A 27,831-nucleotide genomic window follows, 5' to 3' on the forward strand; every position below is an offset into this window, starting at 1 on the left:
TTCAGGAGTGTGGTATTTGTCTGGTTATTTGTTAACATTGGTCACAATGAGATGGACAACCCTTATGTAGAATAAAACAGCTTTTTCTAGACCACTGATATAACTGGATTCTTCATCTTTTGACAACTGTTTTGACAGTGGGAAAAGTTCATCTCCACAGAGATCTCATTTGTGTTTTTTTTTTTTTTTTTTTTTCACAATGGGGTCCCAATGCAGGCCACTGGGTGGAGCACTGCTCTCCAACACACACACACACACACACACACACACACACACACATACAGGGGGAGTGTCAGTGGGTAAGAGGAAGGCAGCTGGCACGCAGCTGATTTGTCTGGAGGGTTTCACGGGAAAGTGTGGCATTCACGACCCAGTGCTCATGCAGTACAGACTGTCCACAGCCTGCTTGCCAGCCTCTGTTGCTCTGGCCAGATCCCAAACACACTCAGAAAGAGCAAGAGAGAGAGGAGAGCAGATGTTCTGAGTGTGACAGAGGAGGGAACAGTTAGGTGAACTCTAGAGGGGAATCCTGAGAGCAGAAAGAAAGGCGAGTAAGGACACAGAACTTTCCACTGCTTGTATCCTTTCACATTCCACGTTATTTTACCACATATTCAAGCTTTTAAACATGGAAGTGATTGAAGACAGCCATCTGCACCTGGAGGTGCCTGACCCACACAGATCCCTTACTGAGATCTCAGAAGATGAAATCAACCTTCCAGCCTCTGATGAAGAAGATGAGGTCACCACCGAAAACAAAGCAAAAGTTACTGATGAGAAAGAAGAGGTAGGTGAGGGAGACAAAGGTGAGATGAATGGAGTCATGGTCCTGGCGCTGCTGGACAAAATCATCGGGGCCGTGGACCAGATCCAGCAGACGCAGGCTGGGCTGGAAGCCCGTCAACGGGAGATGGACAGATCAGTAACAGGCATCCAGGGGGAACTCACCAAACTGTCCAAAAGCCACAACACCACAGCCAACCAGGTCAATAAGATGCTGGAGAAGGTGCGGAAAGTCAGTGTGAATGTGAAGACCGTGCGGGGGAACCTAGAAAAACAGGCCGGGCAGATCAAACGCCTGGAGAGCAATGAGAACGAACTTCTGAAGAGAAGAAACTTCAAAGTCATGATCTACCAGGTGAGGAGTGTGCACACAGAGGACAGTTAGGATTGCTTTGAGTTTGATCAGGTTTTATAGCTTAGTTACATTTCATTGACATATCAATGTTGCCTCTTTTGAAATTCTCTTACAAGTAAAAACGGACAAAACTGAGACAATTGTTGACATGCAGTAAGAGTATATATCTATAAAATGTAGATAGGATATCTTAGATCTTAGAGGCACTTAATAAGAAGCGTTCATATTGAAATCCCTTACTTCACAATGACTTCACTTCAGACTTCAGATTCCAGTTTCTTGGTAAATCTGAGCACAGGTTGAGATCTCTTCTGAAACTTGAGTTAAGATGCAAGATTTCTATTGTCTTTTTCTCAGGAGAGAGAGAGAGAGAGAGAGAGAGAGAGAGAGAAACTCCATTTAATGTTATTGGTGTCTAGGAGAAACGTTTTGAGAAATTGAAGAAATTCTGTTGGTGTTTTTTCTTTCTTTTCATAAATTACATAGATATATTTTGATTTGCATTATACATTTATATACACACTGAGTGCAATATAAAATATTCAGGGTACATCACATGTCACAGTCATAAGTGGTAGGGTGTGGCCTTGGTAAAAATGAGTAGGTTACATTATACCATTAATAAATATAAGCATTTGCAGTGGCCCTTAAAAGTGTTTGCTTACTTAAAATTGAATGTTATTGCATTACATAACAAATAGCAAAGCAACATTCAGGCCTGCCGTTACACTGGAGGAAAAATCAGTAGGAAAAAAAAAAAAGAAATAATCTCCTGGCAGAAAATAATCATTACCTTTTCTGTTAAGTTCACAGACATTTCACAGACATTTGTATGTATGAATGAAGTGTAGAATTAATATTAAGATGTTTGGATCATGTTTTTAGTGAAATGAAATGAGACCTGTGTGAACCTGAGAAGGATTCACTTTATATATACATCTACTAAAATCATCATATGATTAAAAGCATTGATAAAAAAATTATGAAGAAAAGAGTTTTGAGAAGAAGCCCTAGCAGCATCTTGTACATGTGACATTTTATTATCTAATGCAATAACATGTAAACATTTAAAGGTATACAAATACTTTTTTTTAATCAATAATGTAAAGCTTTTCAAGTATGAACTGGTGTACGTTTTTTATGTCTGCATGCACTGTGTATTACTACAGTTGCCTCAGCTGCTTTACCTGCTGCCTTAAAAAGCAGGGTTCTGTTTGATGGTTGCAGAATAAACGAACACTGACATGTTTTTACATGCATTCTCTCTTCTACATGGCAGACACGCTGGATTAATGTAGAGAAGGTTTCTTTCTTTTTTTCATAAATGGAAAATACCACAAGCAAAATCCAGAGACTATTTTAAAAGGGTGGGAGTGGTTTGTTAGGGAAAGAAGGAATGGAAGAACAGAGGCTAAGGACAGAGTAGAGGGGAGTGGGAAAAACAAGAAAAAGGGTAGCTTCATGCAAAAAATAGTCAGAGAGAGTTACTCAGACAGTCTGTCTGTAGTTAGAGGTTTTTTGGCTGTATAGTGCAATGTGTAATAGCTTGCAGCTTTGCACAGTGGCGCAAGAACATTCAGAGTTTCCACACAGTGAGTCAGAAGAGGCTGGAGCTCCCCGACCCACACACACACAATCCACTAATTACTCTTCCGAACATCTTTCCTTCACTCATCAGAGAGGGAGTGTCCGTCACAATTCCACCCTGTTATTATTTTGCAAGTTTAGGAAGATCAAATTCCACTCTTCTCATTTATTCAGTTCTACTGATTCCCTCATCTTTTTTCTTTAGATGATTTAGGTGATTCAACAAGATAAGGCCAGAAACATAGTACAAGAAAAAGGCGTATACCCACTTTTAATGATTCTCTGATCTTTTTTCTTTAGATGATTTAGGTGATTCAAAGAATTATGACAGTCCAGCATATGAGTAGGCCTAACTAATTCAACTGCATGTGAACAAATGCAAATATTCCCTCAAACACCTAGTAAAGACAGTGATGCTGTCCTGGACCAGGAAGTCAGGACCAAGGAGTAAACACTATCATGCAGTGTGTTTCATTCATACTCGAAGCAGAGTGCACTCTTGTGCAGAAAGTCCAAAACTGACTCGTAGAAGTAATAACTATGACATGCCAGGAAATCCCTAATATGGATAAAGGCATGTGGCTATCGTAGCCAAAGCAATCTCTTGCTGGAGCTAAGCTAAATAAAAAGAAATGTTTTTTTTTTGCTGAAACGTGAAGACAATAAACACACGATTGCAACAATATATGGTTTATGTGTGTTTTTCAAGTCATCTCCAGGCAATAAAAACATCTGAATAATGCAGTGCTAACTGACATAGTATTTATTACAATTGGCTATAGAAACTATAAAATTGATCTTATTCTGTGATAAAAATGGAAAAAGGTTTTATATATATATATAAACAAATTATAAAATTGTCATTAGGAAAATATAGTAAAATATTATAGAATACAAATGATTTGTTATTGTCCAGCAGTATATTTGATTTCTCAGCCAATTAAAAGTAAGAGATAGGAAAATAACAACAACAATAACAATAATAAAAATAAAACCTGTCAATTAGACAAATAACAACAACAATAACAATAATAAAAATAAAACCTGTCAATTAGACAAAAAAATATATATATTATTATATTTGACATTTCTGTCCCCCTCACTTTTTATATATATATATATATTTATATATATATATATATATATATACATCATGATTATATATATATATATATATTTATATATATATTTATGTATATATAATGTAATTTACTACAGGTTCTGACAAAATGCTAATTGCTGCAGCCTTTTGATTTATTGATTTATTATTTGAATGATTTATTGCAAAATCTGCACCTCTTCTATGGCTAATATTAATTTCATAATGATCCTTACTTTGTTATGTCAAGCAGCAGAAGTTAAGTGACCGTCCAAATACCACTGGGCAATTTTGGTGTAAACTAAGTATGCAAGACTAGCCTTGCATGTCACTGTTTATAACACAGGGTGTTTATCTTTTGCTGGGCCGCTTAAAAAAAATGGGGGCATAAATTGAGAGTATACGCACTTCTCAAGGCACCACTATACACCACTGATTGTAAGCGTCCCATACAATGTGCTTTCTTGTGTTATTGTCTTGAGTTGCCAGACTTTTGACTTCCCCATCAGTTGTAGTCTATTACAGATTATTTATTTATTTATTTTTTTATTATATTTGACATTTCTGTCCCCCTCACTTTTGGTATGGTTTATTGCACAGACATAAAATATATATTTTTGATAGTGGATATCTCATTTACTTCCATCAAAGAAACCAAATTCAAACAAAATTTTTTATATCTTTCAAAGATTTGATGACACAAACCTGCAAAACTTGGTAAATTAATTGACTAGTATCATTACAGTAATTGATTTAAAGGCTGTGATGGTTGGACAATATCGGGTTTTTGTGATCAGCTTTCAGCATAGTTTTTGCAGGGTGTTATGCACCATTGCACTAGTCTGAGCCCTGTTGGTGGCTTTTCGGCTGATTGAGCATGTAGAATTTGCAGCGAAGTCAATTTGTGAGAGAGATCGCTCTGATTTGGAGTTCACAACCAATGAATGTGAAGAAAAACAAAACTGACAAAAGCAAGAAGGTTTAATTTTCATTTTTCAAGTCCGAGCTCTTCCTAGTTTCCCTTTTTGAATAGTGAATACAGACTACTGCCACCTGCTGGTATGGAGAGTTATTTTTTCTCATGCAGGTCGTATGCTAATTGGCCATTGGCTGTCGTCATTGTGGTACGTTTAAGCTCAACATTTTTTTGCCCATATGCAGGCAACGTGAGGCAACACCATAGTCATCAAAATACTTTATGATAATGCCAACAATGACACCTTTTGTAGCAATGCTAAGAATGTGTGAATTGTGTTCTAGTCATGTGAAATCAAGCTTTAGTAGTTACTGTAGAAGTGTTTACATTCATGCACTTGCATAACAAATGTTTCAGGCCTAATACATGTCATATGCAGAGTACTGAACTCTTCAGAGCAACGTCTTTACACCAGTGGCATGCAAAACCCACCATTAGATAATTAGATACATGTCTGATTTGCATGCTTCATGGGTGTGTTGAAATGTTTTGTAGGACAAAGAGTATTCTAATCATTTGTCTCCTTCAGCACAGTAGGCCAACGTTCCATATTTCATAATTTCTGAAATGTGTGTCTGACAAACATTATACGGTCATGAGTTAATGGGCGTTTAGGGGATTTTTTGTGTCCCTGCCCAAACAAGATGCCTCTCTCCTCACCCCACTGAGCCGTTCAGTTCCGAGTTAAAAGAATAACAGTTTTCATACATCAGGGACTATTGTTGAGGTGCCTGTCAAGCAGTGTGGAAATTACTCGGCAAGCTACTAGAAGATAGTCATAATGCAATTTAGTTAGCCTATTGCAGAGACAGTATAATAAGGAGAAGGTGATGCTATTATCACACTTTATTTCTGGTTTGAATTAAAAAAAAAAAGATAAGACAATTATTACAGAGAATTTGGTCTTTTCCATTTCACGCAGATAGCAATCATAATTGTAGGCTATTACCTAGGATCTAGCTGCCCGGGGGTGTTACCGGTTAGTACTAATGACTCTTTACCTTTCTGACCCCTCTATATCATCATAAACATTCATCTTGTTATCTGCTGCTGCTGCAACTGTCTCTCTCTCTCTCTCTCTCTCTCTGCTTCTCTCTGTTTTGTGCTAACATTCTTTTGACATAATTTTATCACCTTCATTCTCCCTTTTCATTATGTGTTTAATAGCCATTCACGAGTTCACACTTACATATAATTAGCTGAAGTATAAAATGCATATTTGGCGTGCTGTCCGGGGAAGGGCTCCGAGCTCGGGAATGGCCCGAACCTAGAGTACCCCCCCACATAAGTGTAAAATGAACTCTAAGTGGAGGCGATGGGGTGGAGGGGGGATACTGATAACCGTCAATGGACAGGGGTAAGTCAGCTGTATTTATACCCTAGTGTTGATTATCTTAAGTGAGCTCCACCTGTGCTAATTAGGCTAAGTATCTGACGTGCTCCTCCCGAACCTTGTTAATGAAACATCATTTAGAGTGGGACAAAATAGTTTTTGGATCAGTTAGCATCAGTTAAACACTATATGTGTGCAGTGTGTTTTGGTTAACAGTAAAAGTAAAAATTTCTTGCATTAAATTGCCATAATATTTTAGATTTTGCAACTTTTCAGTTTTTACACTTTACTTAATAGGACGTGCATTTTAAAACCCAATTTATTTAACAGGACACATTTCTGAATGAAACATGATTTTCGGGAGGGACTTAAAAGTTTTTTTCTGTGTGCAAAAGCGTCCAATAACATTAGGGATTACAGAGAAAAAGTGTTTTTTCAAACATGTCAGTTCCTATGAGTTGACCTGCATAACATAGAATAAAGTCGCTTTCATTAGGCCACTGAATTACTCAAATTCAAAGGTTTATTTTTAATGCTTGACTACAATAAACCTCTAAAACATTTTAACAGCATTTTTTGTTGTTTCTTGGGCCCTCTGGGCACGAATGTAGAGGTATATTCCAGTTATTATTCCTCTTTTATTCAGTAAAAGCAGGAAAAGGATTGAGAGAGGAGGGTTGTGTGGTAGGGTGTGGTGTCTTAACAAAGTGGAGCTCATATTTACCGTGCTGATTCATACTTCAGGCATCCTCACTCCCCTGTCTCCATCCAGCTCTTTTACTTCTCATCCCATTTTGCAACCACTCCGTTCCACCCTCCCAGTATATCACTCATTTATAAACCTGCCAGTACCTTTCACACCCTGATACTCCCTGCCTCCAAAATCCTGATGGCTCATTAGCCTGAAATTTCAAACTCTTGAACACATTTGATGTGACTTGCTAATAACTGTTATGTGAGTTAAACATTGTATGTGTGCAGTGTGTTTTGGTTAACAGTAAAAGTAAAATGTCGTGCATTGATTTTTTAGATTTTGCAACTCTCTGCAAGTTTGTTTTTCCTTTAAAGAGAGGTTAAAATAAATAAAGATCTGTAAAGAAAGGTCTAAATAATGAGGTATGCAAGCCAACACATTTCCCATTAAATATAAAAATAAAACAAATAGCCTAATATAAAAATATAATAAAACGAATAAATTATTTTATATAAAAAGGATTACAAGGAAGAATAATTTTATTGTAGATTTTTCTTAAGCTCAGACGTCTGATTAACCAACTCAAATTCAAACACACATAAATAGATGCACCACTGAAAGGTTTGAGGTCTACAACATTTTTTTTTATGTTTTTCATGTGTCACTAAGGCTGCATTAAAAAAAAAAAAAAAAAAAAAAATATATATATATATATATATATATATATATATATATATATATATATATATATATCGTCAGTCAAGTCAAGTCAAGTCAAGTCTGCTTTATTGTCAATTCTTCCACATGTACAGTACATACATACAGAGAATCGAAATTGCGTTACTCTCAGACCCCCGGTGCATACAGATAACACTAACAGTAGAGCCTAAAAATCTAGATCAAATATAAAATATAAGATAAAACTATACAATAAGGGAATGTAAAAAAGACATAATAGAAAAAAAAAATAAATAAAATTAAAATAAGGTTAAATAAAAGCAGCGCAAGGCACATGGCAGTTAGAGTGCAAACCAGTGAACAAACAGTGCAGATAAAAAGATTTTTAGTGCAAAAAAATAAAAATAAAAAAAAAAACCATATAGTGTGTGTGTGTGTGTGTGTGTGTGTGTGTATACTAGTGCAATTAAAAAGAAGGATTTTCTGTTTTATTATATTGTAAAATATTATTTTCAGTAGCCATTACATTTTTTTCCCTGGCTGATCCCGAACTTTTGATATATTTAGGGAAATGTAATAGGCATTTATTTACATAATTATGCACATTAACACATTAACATATATACAGATTTATTAACATATAGTTATAATTCCCAAAAATGTAAACACTCAACATAGTTTACACGCTATAATGCATATCGCACAAAACAAGGGAAACACAGGATTTTATTAGTCCAAGGGGAACTGTTTTCAAGTTTGTAGATACCACTGGCAGCACAGTAATGGCAAGCTTTGGTAGCGGTCTGCTTGCACTGTACTGCATGGCTTATTGTGCCATTAAATCTTAGATTTTTGGCAATGCATCATTAAAACCTATTGTTTTGTTTAAGGCAGGTAGTGCATTAAATAGATCTTTCGGTACACCTTTCCACTTTGCTTTAAGGGCTGGATCCAATTTCAGTCATGTACATCCACTGAACTGGTTGGTTTGTTTCAGTCTCTTCCTAAGTGGGCTGTTCTTGTCAAGAATAGGTTGAAATATGGCATTTTTTCTTGCCGATATTCAAAAGACTGACTTTGTGAAGCTATCCATTTCATGAGCTCTAAAACCTTTAACCTCAGCTCAAACCTATTTAAAAAAAAATATTACGTCCAGAATTTGTCAACCTGGATGCATAGCATTGTTATTAAGACATTTCGGTATCACAGAGATTGGATATTTCAAGCAAGCAAAGATCTATTAGAAATACAAAGCCTGAAATTAAAAGGAAAAACTTGGATCTTGTCCACCTTTCAGAGACTGGAATGCTTAACTGTATCATGTAACTTATATAATTAACATCAATCACATAGTGAGGTAAGTCGATAACTAAATGCATTTTATCTGGCCCTAACACTGGTAGACCATATATGGCAAAGTCACAGAAATACTCCTGTTGTCTACGTCATGTAGAAAAGCCCATTTGTCTTATGTCACTTTGGAAGCAATTTCAGTGCTTTCTCCACTGACCAAAGTGAGAGAAGGAGTGCCACCAGGAAAAAAAAGAGAATTAGAGGAAAAGTGTGAGAAACAGACAGTAGGAAGCGTGCAGGGTGAAGTTATGAGAATAGAAAGCCATCTGGGCTTCTAAAACACAGCTAGCACACACACATCTGTGAGAAGGGAAGGAAAAGCACTAGTGGTTGCTATAAATAGGACCTGCTGCATAGCTGTTTGATTATGAGGGGGAGAGGGCTTGTGGATGAGGCTGGGTTATTCTCTATAATTGATCTGAAGCAGACGCACAAAAAGCCCCATGTCCAGACGAAGGCAACAGCAGAATGGATGGCTATATCCACTGCTGGCACGGCCCATGGCTGTGTGTCTTTTTGAGTTGTTTCTGTGCAGTTAATCTTCAGGCGGGCATGAGGCATAACAGCATGACTCTGGCTTTTAGCCCATGCTTCTTAGTTTGGCAGAGACTTTATCTTGTTTGTACCCGATCGCCTACCCTCCATCTTTCCTCTTCTCCTTCTTCTCTTTTGTTCAGTGTTGGGTAAACTACTTTGAAACTGTATGAGCTACAAGATACTTTTAATTACTACTAGTTTACAGTGCTATATATATAAAACAGCTACAATGCAAAAAAAGTTTTAAGAAGCACACTTACACATATTATAGAAAAAGTACTTTAAAATGTATACTACAAATACAAAATGAATGCAGTGATTTATGACACTTGATTGCAAATTAATTGCAATTGAAAATAAAAAAATGTATTCTAGTTTTAAAAAACTGAGCTGCTGTCACTGTACTGAAAAAATCACGTGAAGTTTGTAACTGTAGTAATATTGCTACTTTCAGGTACACTTAAAAATAAGGCCATCAACGATTCCATGAAGAACCTTAAACATCCATGGAACTTTTCCATGGCACAAAAGTTTCTTTAAAGTAGTAAATGTTCATGAGATTATTAAATGTTCTTCATACTAAGAAAAAGGTTATTTTCACGTTTGCATGAAAGGTTCTTTAGGGAGCCTAAAGTGGTTATTTAATGACATTGTTGTGAAAAAAAAAAAAACCTTTTTGAACCGTTAATTTTAGTTGTTACTCCCACCATGCAGTGGTTCTTTTCTAAGATGAATAATGGTCACAGTGGGCTTTCGTACACAGAGGTAGCATTCTCCTTTATTATACAAGAAACTATACCGTTTATATTAACAGTAACAAAAAACGATAAAGGAGAAAGGCAGCAAAGATTCTTTCTTGGCCATTTGTGGACTGAAGTATATCTATACTGCCAAATATTGAGAGACTAAAATAAAATAAAAATTATTCTGTGTGTTGGCGGAATACAGGAGTCACTCCCAAACATGACAGATTGTTGGTAAATTTTTTTATTTGTGTATATCTATACATATATATATATATATATATATATATATATATAATATATTATGCACTTGTATATAGCACTTTGCATTTGGCATTTCCTATTTTTGACTAAAGAAATATTAATGATTGAATATATATTGAATTTGTTCATTCTACAATGCTGGAAAGGATTGTTGCAGCCCAGCTCCAGGATCATCTTTCTGATAATAGTTTGTATGAGCACTTTCAATCTGGCTCCTGTTCACTTCATAGTATTGAGACTGCATTAGTTAAGTTTTCCAATGATTAATTGGCAGCTGCTGATTCAGGACTTCTATCTAAACTTATTTTGATTGATTTGAGAGGAGCATTTGATACTATCTCCCACAGTATTTTGTTGGACAGATTGGAGTCTATTGGAAACATGGGCAGTTCCCTGACTTGGTTTCGATCTTATCTTAAGGGTCGTACTCAATTTGTACAGTTTAAGAAGTTAACATCAAAGCCTTCATATGTTACTACTGGGGTTCTGCAGGGCTCAGTATTGGGTCCTCTCTTATTTATTATTTATCTTCTACTTCTTGATAATATTTTTAAGAAATGTGGTATTCAGTTCCACTGCTATGCTGATGACACCCGAATGTACCTGTCCTCCAAACCCATCTCTATTTTTCCTCCGTCTATCCTCTCAGATTATGTGGCTGAGATTAAAGAGAGGTTTCTTAAACTAAATAGTAGTAAGACTGAAATTCTTCTTGTTGGCTCAAAAAACAATTCTAAATGTCCCTCAGTGAATACTGATAATTTTAGTATCTGTGTCTACTTAAAAGAATGGGTTTCATCTTTGACAGAACTTTATCATTCGAAGCACATATAAATAATGTAATTCGCTCTGCATATTTTCACATATGTAATAATAATAGTCTTCGTCCAACTCTTTGGGTAAAGAGCACAGCAATCCTTAAAGCAATTCTTGCTTTAGTAACTTACCATATTGATTATTGTAACACTCTTTTTATGGTCTACCCTCAGTCTTCTCCATAAACTTCAGCTAGTACAGAATTCAGCTGCCTAAATTATTTGCAGAACTCATATAACTGAACACATTACTCCCATATAACAACACTTGCATTAGCTCTCAGTGAAATACCGTATTAAAATCCTTCTCCTTACCTACAAGGCACTTAATAATCTTGCTCCTTCATACTTATCTGACCTTCATAAATCTTGCATTTAGACACATATTTTTAGGCAGGCTTTTATGTGATTGCTTTTATTCTTGTATTAGGTCTGTTTAGGCTGTAATAATTATTATTGTTGTTTAAGGTTGATTGTTTCAATTTAAGGTGATCTGGAGTATCATGAAAGGCACTTATAAAAAAAATGTAATAATAATAATAATAATAATAATAATATGACAAAAAAAATCAAAATAATAATAAGTAAAAAAAAAAAAAAAAATTGACAAAGAAAAAGACGTCCTAAAACCGGAGCATTTGTGCTACAGAAAGGATGTCTGAAAATGTCAAATCTCTTGTGCATTCATTTGTATTCAGGGATTGTGTAGCATTTGGTTCAAAGTTTAAAAGTTAAAGTTTGGAAATATAAGAAACGCATTCATTTGTATTCAGCAGCTTTGCTTTTTCAACATTTTTTACTTTTTTTTTTTTTTTTTACTGTGGGGAGCATTTGGTATTTTACTTTTTTTTTCCAATGGAAGCTGGCCAGATCTGCAATTTTATGTGATTATTCAAGGACAGCTGCAATTGCTAAGCACACAATTGCCACAGTTGTCTCGGCGGATGTCACCACACAGTCATGGAAAATCTCTGTGTAAATACAGTCGTTGTAACCATAGACCATTGTTATTGGAAAGAGTCAACGTCGCCGCATATTGGAGCGGGCACCATGGCAACCATGACTATTCGTCGTGGTGCTTGGGCATTACAATAATAAAATCAGATCTGGGCATCTTTCACAGGGACTCAACCGATGTTTTTTGGTAACTACATAAGTTGACAGCTGAATAACACAGTGTCAGAATATTCTTAACTCGTACTGCATGAAAGCTGGGACTTTATAAACATCAAAGTCTGAGAAAAGGGTTTTAACTTATAACTTGCCACAGACTGGATAAGCACTGACAGTGAGCACTTTGACAAGTCTGCTTAGTGCTTATAAATATATATATATATATATATCAATTGCAAAACAGGACAAGGAAAGTCAGCTGAAGAAAAGCTGTTCTCTGGCATAACGCCTAAATGGTACTAATTAAAACCCAGAATAGCCCTGAATGACAGTAGTTGGTCCTGGTCATGCAAACCACTCTCTCTCTCTCCCCGGAACAGACTGCCCCAAACCATTAGTTTTTTTTTTTTTTTTTTTTTTTAAACAGTTTATAACAATGTAATTACCTTATTAAATTTTTTTCAAATATTTAAATAATTGCTTTGTGAGTAAAGCTCTTTGAGTGCCCAGAAGAAATGCTCTAAATGCCAATTATTCACTTTCTCATAACCAGTGCATTCAATCACAATACTAAGACTGGCCAAAATGATTACACAGGCTGTTTTAATCTGTTGAAAAACACAGGAACTCATAGTGAGTCCAGCTGCAATATCATGACAAAAATCATTGTTTATTATTGCCCTTGATGTTGTAATAATGATTATAAATTTCTGGTCTGTGTTAAATATAACTATACTTTGATATTTTGTTGTACAACGTTCACACCCCTAACATACATGTATTAATATATATGGAAAAATAAACAACTGTTTCAAAATTTGTGTTTTCTGCATGGGTGTGTGTTAATTTGCATTGTAGAACAAAATGATCAAGCATCGTCAAGTTGTTTACATTATTTTACTAATTAGTTGAATAAAATAGGAAAATCTTTGAGGGAAAGCAGTGTAGAATTAGTCTTTATTAGTCAGGTTTTGTCATCACAACTAAACCACCATTTTGTATTTTATATATATATATGTGTGTGTGTGTGTGTGTGTGTGTGTGTACATGTATATATTATACTTAAGATCATTAATTAAACACAATTTGGAATTCACGTCCACATTTTTTTTGTGTTGTGTCTTAATTTGTTTAATAATTATTACACAAATACTATTATACAACTACATTTCACGATTGTTTATTTTACTTTATAATTTACTATTAATTTATTCTTTTTGTCTATTCTGTATTCCACCCTTGATATTACATATTCTTCTTGCTATTATTCATCTATTGTTATTAATTTATTATGTTATTATACATATAATTTGTACTATTATAAATCTATTATATCACTTATGTTATTGTACTGTTGTACTCGCTTTTTATATTATTCACTTTACTACAAGTTGTACAACATATATATTTTTATATTACATATCACTTTTTAACTATATTTTTACTGTGCGCTGTATTGAATAATATTTTACCACTGTAAATTAACTAAGTTTCACTGGATCCATAAAGGCTCATCAGTTGCATGTGTTATTGTTTGTTGTGGCGTTTATCTGTATAGAGTGCTATCAAAATAAAAAGCAAACTAACCAGTGTATTACTTTTTGATTTTTATTTGGTTGTTTTATTTTTTTTCAATGATGGTAAATTATAAGTGTTTAAAGATGTATTATTTTCGATTTTTTTTCCCAAGTGAATGAGCTGTGTTCTGACCACAGACCTGTATAAAAAACAGGTTCTGACCTGAAGCACAAGAAAAGTTTACCTAAAATGTTGGGGTTGAACACAGAGAAAGCATATAAAACAACTTATTTTATTTAATATACATTCAAATTACATGTACATGTCACAGTTATACTACATTAACATTAGAATTGTCGAAAAAATCAACGAAATCAACAAGTGAGAAGTGTGAGCGTTCACAATTTCTTACGAAAATTAATAATTTTCCAAACCTAAAAACTAAATAAACTGGAGGCAAAGCGATTTTTAACTGCATGTAGATCACAAACCTCTGAAATCGGTTTGATAAATGTGAACGTTATCGTGATTTTTACCCAGAAAAAAAATGCAGCTCCCCCGTTTACTTCCATTTATTTTTAAGGCAGTCTTGCCTCTCACAAACATGGCGGACGCGTTGACGTATCGCAGCAACGGCTCAAAGCGGCCAATGAGGCTAACAGCTCTCTCTATCTCAACAACAGCCTCTGATTCATCAAACAATATTCCCTGCAGGGAAAACTAGCATACCATCACTTTATATAGTCAAATCTCTCTCTCTCTCTCTCTCTCTCTCTCTCTCTCTCTCTCTCTCTCACACACACACACACACACACAAACTCTCTCTCTCTCTCATTTGAAACATTAAAGTAGAAAAAGAACAGCAGAAAAGAAAAGACTCTTCTTTTCCCTAGGGTCTGTCCACACAAATATTTTCCCATTTCTCTCTCCTTCTGTTTGTCCTTAACATAATAAGGGAGGAATATCAGTATAAAAGAACGGACAATTCAGACTCTGAATTCTGGTGGGATAACATACGCCTGTGACAGCACATTAAAGGCCGTTCATACAAAGAACAATAACTATAAAAATCACTATATCAATAACTATATAGCATCCACACCAATGCACATTAATGCTCTGTTTATTAAAATCTCAAGCTCTTTTGTGATGCATTATCCTGCGGTGGAGGCTAGTTTCAGGGCTGCAGTCCTATGACTGCATAATGAATACCTGTGTGAATAATGAACGTAACACTAACCTTTTGGCATCCAAATTGAATTTCAAAATAGAATATTGCATTTGGGTGGAATATACCTTGAAAACTATAAATTGTAAATATGTGGTGGAAATGCTGCCTTGGGTGCACTTTTTTTTTTTTTTTTCGAACATCGAATTTGGTAGGTGGTGCTTTTGGCTCTTTCTGGTCAGGTGGATTTTGATTGGCTGTTACTGTTTTTATCGTTCATCAGCTGAAAAAAAGTTCAGAAAGTGATTCCAGCTATGGATCTGTCTGTCTGTCTTTCTATCCATTTTTATTTATCCAAATTTTCCTTGTCTAGTTTTAATTATTACCAATACATTTGTATTTAGAGCATTCTTTTCCTCTTACCCAGGTTTTTGATTAATGCATCCAGTATTGAAACAATTTCTTTTCCAATTTGGCAACTTTTTTATGAACTATTCACATTTCAGAAGTGGAAGAAAAAAAATAATAAAATAAAATAAAATAAAAAATACTTGAAAGCATTTCCATTACTTTACAAAAGAGGAAAAAATATTGAGAGATTGCTTACATGAGTCAGAAGAGAGAAAGATGTCAAATTTGCGGTCACTTCCTCAGCTGTTGTATTTGAAACACTTACACAGCAGCGTTAACTAGTTTACTGTGTTAATTGCGTTAACTGTTATTAAATACCGAGGTAAGGTAACACAACATACATAATTATTATTTTTAATGAAAATGCAAAAAAAAAAAAAAAAAAAAGAAGAGATTTACAATGTTAATATCTGTGGAAACAAAGTCTTTGAAAAGGGTCCAATAGAATGGAAGGGTAGTAAAAACTCCAAACTCCAACCCCGCAGGGAGATGGATCACCAGGAGTAGAATTTAATAGCATGAATGTTATTTGCGAGCTCTGGTGGAGGGGAATATTAATTAAATGAGACATAAGGAAAACTGTTAATATGTTTGCTTTATCTTTCTGCTAAAGAAACCAATAATAAACTTTAGTGTCACTTTTAGTGTGTGCTTATGTTTATTTTTTGACTTGTGTGTAACAGAATGTTAGGCAACCAAAGCCATTTGTGTTCCACAAACACATACACATTCCACACGTACTCCCTACCCTGGTGCTCCACATTTCCATTTCCTGCCATGACAAAGTTATGCAACACGTCCGGAGGATTCCCTTCCACACATTCAGATATTCTTGGGAAAACCCCACACCCACTCTCTTTTCCCTCTGCTCTGACCCTGTGCTGGAGTTTGTGGGTGTGGTGGTTGGCTTTGAATGGAAAGGTGGGGTGGAGGGTGTTTTGGAAGGGAATCCCTCATTGCCATGGCGACAAGGCAGGCTGGAGGCAGGCAGATGTGAAAGAGCTGTTCACATGTGACTGAAGAGAGACGCTTCTGTGAGGCAGTGGAAATATTTTGCCATCCACACACACAGTTTTCATTTATCAGTCTGCTGACATGTGGAAAACATTTTCATCTTACTTCTTTGTTCTAAGGAGGATCAGTTAACCCAAAAAATGAGAATTCTGTCATTAAATGCAACCATTATGTTCTTTCAAACCTGTATGGCTTTCTTTGTTTTGTGAAACAAAAACCTAAATATTTTGAAGAAAACTTCATTTAGGTTTTGCCATGCAATGACTATTCATCATTAAAAGAAAACAAGCACTCTTTATAATAAAGGTTCTTTATTGGCATCTAAGTCTATGGAACCTTTCCATTACACTAAAGGTCCTTCTTTAGACTATTAAAATGTTGTTCTTAATACAATTTATCTAATTATATTTTGTTGTTGTTGTTCTTTTAGGAGCCCCAAATTATTATTTTTTTCCAATGATATTGCTGTTGGATCTTTTAGTTTTAAGAGTGTAAATGCAGACCTTAATTTGTGAATAAATTGTTCATTCTGAATGACCTTAAAAGAATGGTTCAATAATCTGTTTCTAAAGTTAAACTCAGAGAACTTGAGAACCATTAATAATAATAATAATAATAATAATAAAAAAGAATGGTTCACTAATCTGTTTCTCAGAGAACTTGAGAACCATTAATAATAATAATAATAATAATAATAAAAAAAAATGGTTCAAATTTTTTTTTTTTGTGTATGGATAATGAAACATTTGATGACATTTTCATATATATATATATATATTCCAAATTTTCATTTTTGAGGAACCATAATGAAACATTTGATGACATTTTCATATATGACATTTTCATATATATATATATATATTATCTCATTTTTGGAGACAAGTTGTGGTATGTTAGGGAAAAAAAAACTTTTTTCTTCTAAAAAACGATACTGCAAACACACGAGAGAGTCAGACAGACAGAAAGACAGAGAGACAGTTAACCAAACTTCACACCATGTGACACACACAGAGTCAAAGGAGCTCTTGTTGTATCAGATTGTGTTTATACTCAGTGTGACAAACACACACACACAGACACACGAATATTAAAGGAGTCATATGATGCGATTTCAAATTTTCCTTTCCCTTTGGAGTGTTACAAGCTTTTGGTGCATAAAGAAGATCTGTAAAGTTGCAAAGACTAAAGTCTCAAATCCAAAGAGATATTCTTTATAAAAGTTAAGAGTCAACCACACCCTCCTGAAACGGCTCGTTCTAACACCCCCCCACATGTCTACGTCACGATGTGGGAAGATTTGCATAACACCGCCCAAATGTTCACGCTAAGAAAGAAGGCGTAACTTTTATTCTCACTGTTGCCACCATCATCATGTTGTGACACTGTGCATTTTGTTGTGAAAGCGAAACTATTTTCTTTGGCCTTCCAAAAGATGACCCAAATAGAAATCAGTGGTTAAGTTGTATTTACAACACTGTTCTGGAACAGTTCAAACCAAATATTCAGATGAATGCAGCGCATTTTAAGGAGGACGAGGACTGTTTCCTGTGAGAGTAGTCTACAATACCGGTGTCTGTTTCTATAAAGTGGGGCAGTTCCAACTTTGCAAGGACAGTCTGGCGCTTCTGACACACAGCCAGTAAGTACATTTTTATATTTAAAGAATTTGCCACTGATGATTCAAACGCGAGTTTGATGGAATGCAACACAAAAAAAGACAGTATAAGTCATTATAATCAGTAATTATGTCCTCACTGGATGCAACAAATGCCTCATTTGTAACAGGTTTTATTGGTTTTGTCTCATCGTGCCGGGAGACAGCATTTCATATGGTATAGGGCGTAACATCTCCGTCACACGCCTGAGGCATTCAGCCAATCAACACTGGATAGCGTTTCAGAAAGGTGTTCATCCTAGAAAGGCGGGGCATAGAGGAGCAACAATAATGTACATTATGTGGAAAATAATGTGTTTTTTGAACATTAAGTTGCATAAACACATCGCATTACACCAAATACACAAAATAATGTTCTTTTTAGCAATGTCATATGACCCCTTTAACTGTCTCAGAGACACAAACAACCCCTCTGTTCATGTGCTCACATATTATGTCAAACTCTGTAGCCCACGGCCCTCCATGCTTCTGTGGTTGGCTCATGGAAAAGTCAAGCAGTCTGTGATGTGGTCTCAGCTCTCTGTATGCGACTCATACATACTTATGTACTGTATGTGTGTGTGCATGCAGAACACCTTGCGTTTGAGATGGAAAACGGGGGAAAGCCACTGCATGACACCAATTTTCTTCCCAGACCACAATGAGGCAGCGACAGAATAAAAAGACGGAGGAATCCTAATGAAATGTGTTGCTGCACTGATCCAGATATACTGTATTTCACTTGTTTCCAAGACAACTGTGTTGTGTGTGTGCATGTAATGGTTGTAAGCAGCTGGAATTAGAAGGTGGGATTACTTGGTAATCTCTTCTCTTCTCTTCTCTTCTCTTCTCTTCTCTTCTCTTCTCTTCTCTAGAGTGCTATCTTAAATGATACAGGACATGTACTTTCAAAAATGACATTATTTTAACTGGTAGTAATCACTGATCTATTTTTGGATTATGAAAGGAAAGCTCTGTTTTAGATTTAAATATATTTACATCTTTGTGCATTTTCTTAAATGTTACATTATTGGGTACACTACAGCTATTGTGAAAAAGAAGTGCACTTATCTTTTCACTTTTGCACTTAAAAGTGCACTTTTCAAATCTTAAAAGTATACACTTAAAAAAATTTACTTGTAGATAATGTAATGTAAACAAATGAAAAAGTGACTTAAATGTACATAGAGTACACTTTCATGACTATTCCTTAACAAACTTTTTAAAATTGTGCTTGTAATGATGTTAATTAATAAAATTTTAATGTTTATAATGTAATTTAAATTGTTGTTTTGGTTTATAGTATTTTTTTGTTCTTTGTTTTCAATCATAATATTTTGTTGTGCTTTAAAAACTCTTATGTTTCAACTAACATATTAACTTCAAAGTTAATATATTTTAAATGTACTAAATTGCATTATAAATGTGTAATTCCGAATATATTTTAAGACACACAAGTTTCAATAGAAAAGTATATTTTAGTTTACCATAAATACTCATCAGCACATTCAGCAGTAAATTTTAACCATATTTTAAAGACATTTATGATATTACAAATAAAGATGTGCTTAAGTTAAAAATTGGCCAAAAATCACTCTAAAAAATGAATGTCCTTAAAATATTGTGGTTAGATTTGACAGACTATGTCATGCACACATGAAGTCAAAGTTGTTTCTCTCCTATATTGAAAAAGAAGAAACAAGCCTTCCTCAAATCCACAGTGTAATCAGCAAATGCATCATGCATTTTACACAAATAGACTAATTATGGACTGTTCAGTCCATAATAATAAATACAGTATATAAAGTGATTTCTGTCTCATGGTTTGAGAGGAGCTAACCTTTCAAAAGGAAACAAGTTCAAAGAGATTTTTTTTTCTTCTTGGGAATGTGAAATGTAACACCCCAGCTCTTATCGTCCCCCTCATACACACATTAGCTCACATTTTCCAATGGTTTCTAATGGCGGAGTACGTGTTTCCCTTCCTCTCTGCTCAGCAGAACAATGCAACATTAACTTGAGAGAGGCACTTTGGGATGTGGGCTCACCAAGCTGACTTTCTGACTTCCTCTAACATGTTTTCCATCTAACTGTTCCTCCATTACAGCTGCTTTTAAAGAATGTTGTTTACTCAAAATCATTGACCTTCTGACCTTTGGGTCTTTAGTGCTATAGATTAAATGCCCTTCTAATACTGTGAACATCATCGTGGTATGACTTCATATTTGAACCATTTGAAATAACACTGTACCACAGCAAAGAACTTTTATCGCATACTATTACAAAAGTTCAGTGGTGGACGAAGTACACAAATCAAGTACTTGAGTAAAAGTACAGATACGTATAATAAAATAATACTCCAGTAAAAGTAAAAGTACTCCTTTTTCAATTTTACTTGAGTGAAAGTACAAAAGTACTCGATTTTTTATGTACTTAAGTAAAAAAGTACTGATAGATAGATTTATTTAGCAATTTTATATAGGCTGGCTACTTAATTTTATATTAGCACATATTTTTTTTTTATAATCCTACTGCTCAAAATACCTACTACATAACCACTACATGGAGTCAAGATATATTTTTGTTGTTGATATGGACTACGCTGACAAGAGTGATGTAGTAATGTTCACTGTGAAGCTTACACTGCGATGTACCTGAGAGAAAACAGATCTGTGACCCTGGACCACAAAACCATAAGGGTCAATTTTTTTAAATTGAGATTTAGGCATCATCCGAAAGCTGAATAAATAAGCTTTCCATTGATGTTTTGTTTGTTAGGAAAGGATGATATCTGTCTGAGATACAACTATTGGAAAATCTGGAATCTGAGGGAGCAAAAAAATCAAAACACTGAGAAAATCACCTTTAAACTTGTCTAAATGAATTCTTAGCAATGCATATTACTAATCAAAAAATACGTTTTTATATATTTACAGTAGAAAATTTAGAAAATATCTTCATGGAACATGATCTTTACTTAATATCCTAATGATTTTTGCCATAAAAGAAAAATTTATCATTTTGACACATACAATGTATTTTTGGCTATTGCTACAAATATACCCCAGCGACTTCAGACTGCTTTTGTGCTCCAGGGTCACATCTGACCATCAGATTTTCATCAGTATGAAAAAAAAGTGTTTTAAAATGTGTTGTTTTGCAGAACATCACAGTTATATATGACATGAGAATAAGGCCTGAAGTTAGGAAGAACATTTTCTCAAACCTTGTCTGTGGTGTAAAAACATTCCTGGCCAAATACTCCCAGAGGACATCACTTCCCACTTTGATAATTACTGTAGTTACCATGTTCTGAACATCACAGCCTTTCTTTTTCCCCCAGGTATAATATATCTAGGTGGTTGAATAAAAATATTTGGACTTTATTTTTAAAAAATAACCTCAACTTAGCACCAGCAAGCTTGTTAGCTAGACAGTTAGCATCAGCTACCAATATTTACTTATTTTCAGTACGGTTATGAATAAACATTCATATCTGTTTACTTGGGTGGTTAATTCAAACAATATAAACATTTATACTGTTGATAAACAATATAAAAACAGACGTCACATAGGGATAAATGCGTAAACATTTTAATACAACTGTTAATGTTATGGCAGCGGGAATTTGAACGTGCATTAGTTATTTTATTTAATCTGTGTTAATTTAATGTTTTGTTTTTTTTTGACCTAAGAGGCACAGATGCTGATGTGTTTGCATTCAAGCATTTCAGTGGGCTTAAATAGATCACCCTTTACAGAAGATTTAGTTCACAAACAACTGACAATTTTGACCTAAATATGATTTTCAATTACAATAATTAATCTCAAAATTCGACATTAGTAACTTACTTTTAGCAGCATCAGTCGCACACGCTCACAAGATCTCCCAGTTGTGAATTGAGTTCACTAGAGACTCGCACTAAACGGTTCATTTGAATCAGTGAGTTGTAGACTCGAGAACAGCTGCAATCCGAGCGGCAACCTCCCGCTCTCTAACGTGAAGCCAATAAGGAAGTGACTAAAACTGCAATTCATCGACTGGCCGATTGAGGCTGGCTGCAAAAGGGAGTCAATCCCATAGACTCCCAATGTTAAAATGCCAAACTTTACAGCAGAAAAAAACATGTTTACAGCCTGGTGCAAAAAATGATTTTGGTCTATATAGCTAATTTTGCCCTTCATGACAACTGTGAGGTGGGTGAATTTTTTTATAACTCATCCATTTAAATTATATTAAGCCTTAAAGTTCTGCATAATTAAGGGCGTGGCCACGTGAGTGACAGGTGGATTGCCGCTGCTGACAATGCCAGCGCGCTAGATGGGCATGGCTTCAGCAACCAGACCCCGCCTTTTTGCCCATTTTCGATTATCCGGGAGAGTCACGCGGTGACGCGCTGCCAAGATGGCGACGGCCCGCTCTGCACACTTTGAGCTTCAAAACCGCTATTGAGGAGTCTATGGGCGACGTCACAGACACTACGTCCATATTTTTTTACAGTCTATGCTGCAATCAGATCATTCTAATTCGTGAATGAATCGTTTGGTGCGATTTGCGAACCGATTTAAAAGGTTCATTGAAAAGAATCAGTTAGTTCTTAAATCAGACACCGCTTCTGCGTCTCAGAGCAAGTGATATAGCCTATTATAAGGAGTAACGATATGTTTTATGAAATGTAGTGCGATTTATGAAAAGTAAAAAGTACGATCTTATGCTTTGGAATGTAGTGAAGTAAAAGTAAAAGTTACTTAAAATAAAACTACTCCAGTAAAGTACAGATACTTGAAAAATGTACTTAAGTACAGTAACGAAGTAAAGCTACTCCGTTACTGTCCACCACTGCAAAAGTTCATAACTTAAAGATTGTGTCTTGATACCATAGATTTCGCTGTACTGTTTATGTTAGCATGTTAGCATTAGCATCAAGTTCACTATCTTACTATCTACTAAGTCAATAATTAGACACAAAATATTGTTTTGAGTTATAATATTTGAATGCAAACTTCTGTGAACACAGCAGTTGCAAGCAAGTGGCAAGTTCAAACTAGACGGACATTTAAGGGAGATGTGGTCAAACCACTTATTACACAACATTTCACCATATAAATAATCAAGCGATAAAATGTATTGATTTAAGATGAAAATGTTTTAAAAAAATTCCAGTTTGATAGCTATCTTATAATCCATTACAGTGTACAAAAAATTGTCGCAAAAAGGCAGCAGCAGTGTTTGTATGAAACGAGAGAGCGAGTCCGTGATACTAGGATTACATAATTAAATAATTGTACCCATAATACTGAATTGAGTTTTAATATTTTATTAGCTAACCAAATGCAAAGCTTACATGAAGACAAACTGTTCCTTGCAAGAGTATAGCACCGACTTCAGTTAACCGGGTGAGCCTGTGTTATCAGCTTTTACCAGTTGTTATCAAAGGATAACATACCTCGGAATGTCGCGATTGACCAATCAGAATCAAGTATTGCACAGAGCCGTGTAATAATTCAAAATACGTCTATCCCAATGTGAAGTACCAACAAGTAGGATGAATGCAGACACTGTGTCTCAGTATGATATGTCTGTTTTTACATGAAGTTGGGGGTATAAATCTCGTACAAATACAAAAACCTCCAGCAACAGCAAATAACCTTATAGCACCATAAGCTTACCAATACATTGTTTGCTTGTTTGTTGCTTTACCTGTGTAGATCATTTCTCCCAGCTCGATGCAGAGGAAAGAATAAATTAAACAACAAGAAAATAATTTTTTATATTTGTTAGTTTGGTCTGGGAATGTTGGCAGAGACATTAACAGAGAAAAACGGGATGACTCAATGTATCACACTAACGGAAAATATGTCTCCTTTACAAACAAGTCAGAGCATTGTGCTATAGAAAAAGAGTGTGCTTGGGAACGAGGGGCTTTGCAGGATGGAATGCTGGGAATTAGGGTCGGGCAGGAGGGTGGGTGGGAGTCAGGTCGGAAGGGAAGGGCGATGAAAGAATGGAAGAACAACAAAAGAAAGAAAACAAAAATTCTGTTGAGGAACTTAAAAGGAACAGTTCTGGCTGACTCGTGCATGTTCTCCATGTGTCAACTGCTGTTAGAATTTATTTAAAATAGCTCTTTCATATGCACATGCTTGTTTGACATTACAATTAGTCAAGGTTTGCATAAGGATTTCCCTGCTACAGAAGGTTGATACAGAAGGTAACTTTTAGAATGACCTTTTATCTTCTAAAAACCACACAAGTGCATAATATAATGTTTGTAGTCACGCTACAAACATCATAAAATCATATCAGTGACCCTAGTGAAATCAAATGTTCTGTCTAATAATGTCCTTGTTGTGAATTCAGCATGTGGGTGGGTGTGCTTTTGTGAATGTGTGCAAGGTCACCATTAATGTTAGTACGGATACTGAACAATAGGGCCATTTAATGGGATAAATAAAGACAGGAAATTGATTGTTTTGGCAGTGTTTAGTTTGGAGATCTGTTACACACTTTTGGCAAAGGAGGCTTATTAATTTCTCATTTCCTCAAGGAGAGAGATACAACTGTGGACAAAACTGGTGACATTTTCAGCAGAAAGTATTAGTGGTTCTTGCATAATGGTGGCATGTTGGTACAGAAGGTGGTAGTTGGGCTTTTTATTAAGTTATGGCCTGAGTACAAAGGACCCACCACTGATTTTCTTAATTTTGGTATCTAGATAAAGAAAGAAAGAAAATTTACAAATGTTTTCAGGAATGTGAATTACATGAATATTTTGTTGTCTCTCTACAGGACGAAGTGAAAATACCTTCAAAAGTCAGTGTAGCCAAGTCCATGAAGATTCCAGAGCCCGTGGAAGGAGAAGCTGAAGGTGAACACAAAGCAGCAGCAGAGGAAGGAGGAGAGGACGGAGAGAAAGTTCATCTGGACCTGTCCTCTGATGAAGAGGAGGTGGACCTCGAGGAGACCATTGAGGAGTCTCGAGCAGAGCGCATCAAACGGAGCAGCCTGCAACGCGTCCAGAACATCAAAACCGTTTTCTCCAATTACAAAATGGAGAAAACCAAGCAAAAGACCAAGGAGAATTTGGAGAAGACCAAACAGAAGACCAAAGAGAACTTGGAGAAAACTCGCATGAAGACCAAAGAGAACTTGGAAAAAACCAGGCAGAAGACCAAGGAGAATCTTGAGAAGACCAAACAGAAAACCAGAGAGAACCTGGAGAAAACACGTCACAACATAGAGAAAAAGATGGGGAAACTCGGCAATCGGATGTCTGTGAACCCCGAGCGCAAGGAGAAGATCAAGTCCTCGCAGAAGAAGATGGTGAAGTCTTTCACTCCTGACCACACCATCTATGCTCGCTCCAAAACGGCCATCTACAAGGTTCCCCCATTCACCTTCCATGTGAAGAAGATCCGTGAAGGAGAAGTGGAGATCCAGGGAACCGAGATGGTGGAAGTCATTGGGGAAGCAGAGGAGGTGGAGAATGCAGTGATGGAGGGAAGAGAAGATGACGAGATAGAGATGGAGATGGAGATGGAATGTGGCGAAATGGTGGAGGAAGATGACGAGACAGAAGATAGCCCTGAGATGAGAGCGCTACTGGAGAGGGGAGAAGAGCTGGTGTTAGTGGAAGACCATGATAGAGATAGCGATTAGTGTGTGTTTGGGCGCCTACACATTAGAGAATCTTGTTACAGAACGTTTTATTGGTGGGACAGTATGGAAGGCTCAGTTTGATATCAAGTGCCAAATTTGATTTTCTGAAAGTTCATCTCTCTGAGATTCTGATCAATGAATTGATGCCTAAAGAAGTTTTGGTTGTTTAACATAGCATCAGTTTTGCCAAACCCTGATTGTTTTCTGCTACATCTTTGTGGAGCACCATCCCCATTAAAGTGTTTTCAGTGTTCTCTGACATAGCATAACCTCTAGTGTGTAGCTGCCCTGAGCATGTGTGCTGTACTGCTAGTCCAGATATTGGATTCTGCAGGAGAATGTGAATGTGTCTGTTTGCATGTGTGTACTTGCATCTTTTATAGCAGCAGAATGTTTCAATTAAGGTGACTCCATTCACCTAATGTTTGTGCGAGTGAGTGATTTACTGTACTAGTCCAAATTACCTTAGTTCCTTGAGTTAATCTTGTTTGGTAAGGGTAAAGGGTGGGGACTAGGCGTGCCAGCCGATAAGATGCAACATGGTATCTGGGAACATTCTTGTTCTAGACGGACAGCATGAACATAAATTGCAATTATTTGAAACAGATAACAGACAGATGGCTTGATCAAATGAACAACAGCCTTTTTAGACAGGTAGTTTTTTTTATATATATATATAAACTGAGACCAATTATTTGCCTTCTTTTTCTAGTCTCACGTGTAGAGCCACAGATTGTTCTTCACTTTTCATAGAAGGTGGAGGAACAAACCAAGATAAGAAAACCTGAAGTATTGCTTCTAAGTGCTCAAATATATATCTTATATATGTCTTAGAGTTTAATGAATAATGTTACATTTCCTTACAACAGGCTGTCATTGTCAAACTATCAGACTGATTGTTTTAGGTCTCAGTGTGACAAATTACACAAATAGTAAATAGTATAAAAAAAGGAAGAATATGAAACAGCATTTAAACATCAAAAATGATTATGTGAATACGATTTTGTCCTTTTGCATGAGGTTTACTGGAAACTCCCAAATCATATTGACGATAAATGAAGTACAAATATCTATATAACGATCTTGGTTTCAGAATGGCACTGCAAGCTTGCTCAACAACAAAGCTACCAGTGCTCTTTACCCATTTAAAATGACTGTTTGTGTAACACTTGTACGTCCCCTGGTGGACATGTGTGGTAATGTAATAATGGGCCAATGAGCAATAAACCCTTAGCCTCATTTATTGACCTAAGAGCACAAAAGTTATAATAAGTAGAACAGATATGAGCAGCAAAAAGCTACAGATAATGTCATCAGCACCGATTTTAAATTAAACACATATGATAATGAATCACTGCTATTAGTTAGAGCGCAATCATTTCTCAGATGAATTAACTCCATTTTCCTCATTGCTCAGATTGTATCATTTCAGCAATTGTGTAATCTTGCAAAAGTTTTACTCTGCTTGAAGCATCTTATTTTCTGTTTTAGTTTTGCTTGTGTAGCTGATGATGCATATGAATACTCTCTTGTAATGTCACATGTCTTAACCACTAATGTGTTAATAAAAGCAATCATGCTTCACACTCCATGAATCCATGATCCATGAATGTACTATTTTTACACTGTATTATTGTTTTATACTGCATATTTACAATTGCACCTAGTATTTTCCTTCTTATGTCACACTTGCTTATAATATGACAATAGAACAGCCAGCAAAGTAATTTTGCATTATACAACAACTTATGTTAATAATATAATTTCTAACATGACAACTGGGGTGGTACCTTTTCAAAAGGTACATGTTTTTATCTAAAGGGTCCATTTTGGTACCTTAAAAGGTACATATTAGTACTTAAAGTGTACATATTAGAACCTCATATGTACAAAAGTGTACCTTTTGAAAAGGTACGGCCCCAGTGACAGCTTTTGTACCTTTATTTTTGAGAGTATACAAGAACCTGCTACTGCCAATACATACTGTACTTCAATACAGTGCTGTGAGTATTTAAGACATACAGCTGCTGCACAAATAGCATATTAAAAAACCCATAGCAGATCTATACAGGTGGA

At 35.6% G+C, this 27,831-nt stretch overlaps 1 protein-coding gene across 1 annotated transcript; it reads left to right on the top strand.

The window, feature by feature from the left end:
- The first annotated feature begins 328 nt into the window (after positions 1-328).
- On the top strand, positions 329-27,341 carry LOC109050394 (caveolae-associated protein 1-like). Its single transcript, XM_042714133.1, has 2 exons — positions 329-1,138; positions 24,886-27,341. The coding sequence occupies exons 1-2, from the start codon at positions 629-631 to the stop codon at positions 25,753-25,755; spliced, it is 1,380 nt and encodes a 459-aa protein (XP_042570067.1). The 5' UTR covers positions 329-628; the 3' UTR covers positions 25,756-27,341.
- Positions 27,342-27,831: the final 490 nt, after the last annotated feature.

This window comes from Cyprinus carpio, chromosome A24, assembly GCF_018340385.1.
Source record: "Cyprinus carpio isolate SPL01 chromosome A24, ASM1834038v1, whole genome shotgun sequence".
Classification (NCBI taxonomy): domain Eukaryota; kingdom Metazoa; phylum Chordata; class Actinopteri; order Cypriniformes; family Cyprinidae; genus Cyprinus; species Cyprinus carpio.

What these genes read in the sequence shown, in the direction of transcription:
- LOC109050394 (XM_042714133.1), top strand. Translation starts at nt 629, where the DNA reads ATGGAAGTGATTGAAGACAGCCATCTGCACCTGGAGGTGCCTGACCCA. An exon ending in TCAAAGTCATGATCTACCAG is followed by an intron (nt 1,139 to 24,885) that starts GTGAGGAGTGTG and finishes GTCTCTCTACAG; the next exon opens with GACGAAGTGAAAATACCTTC.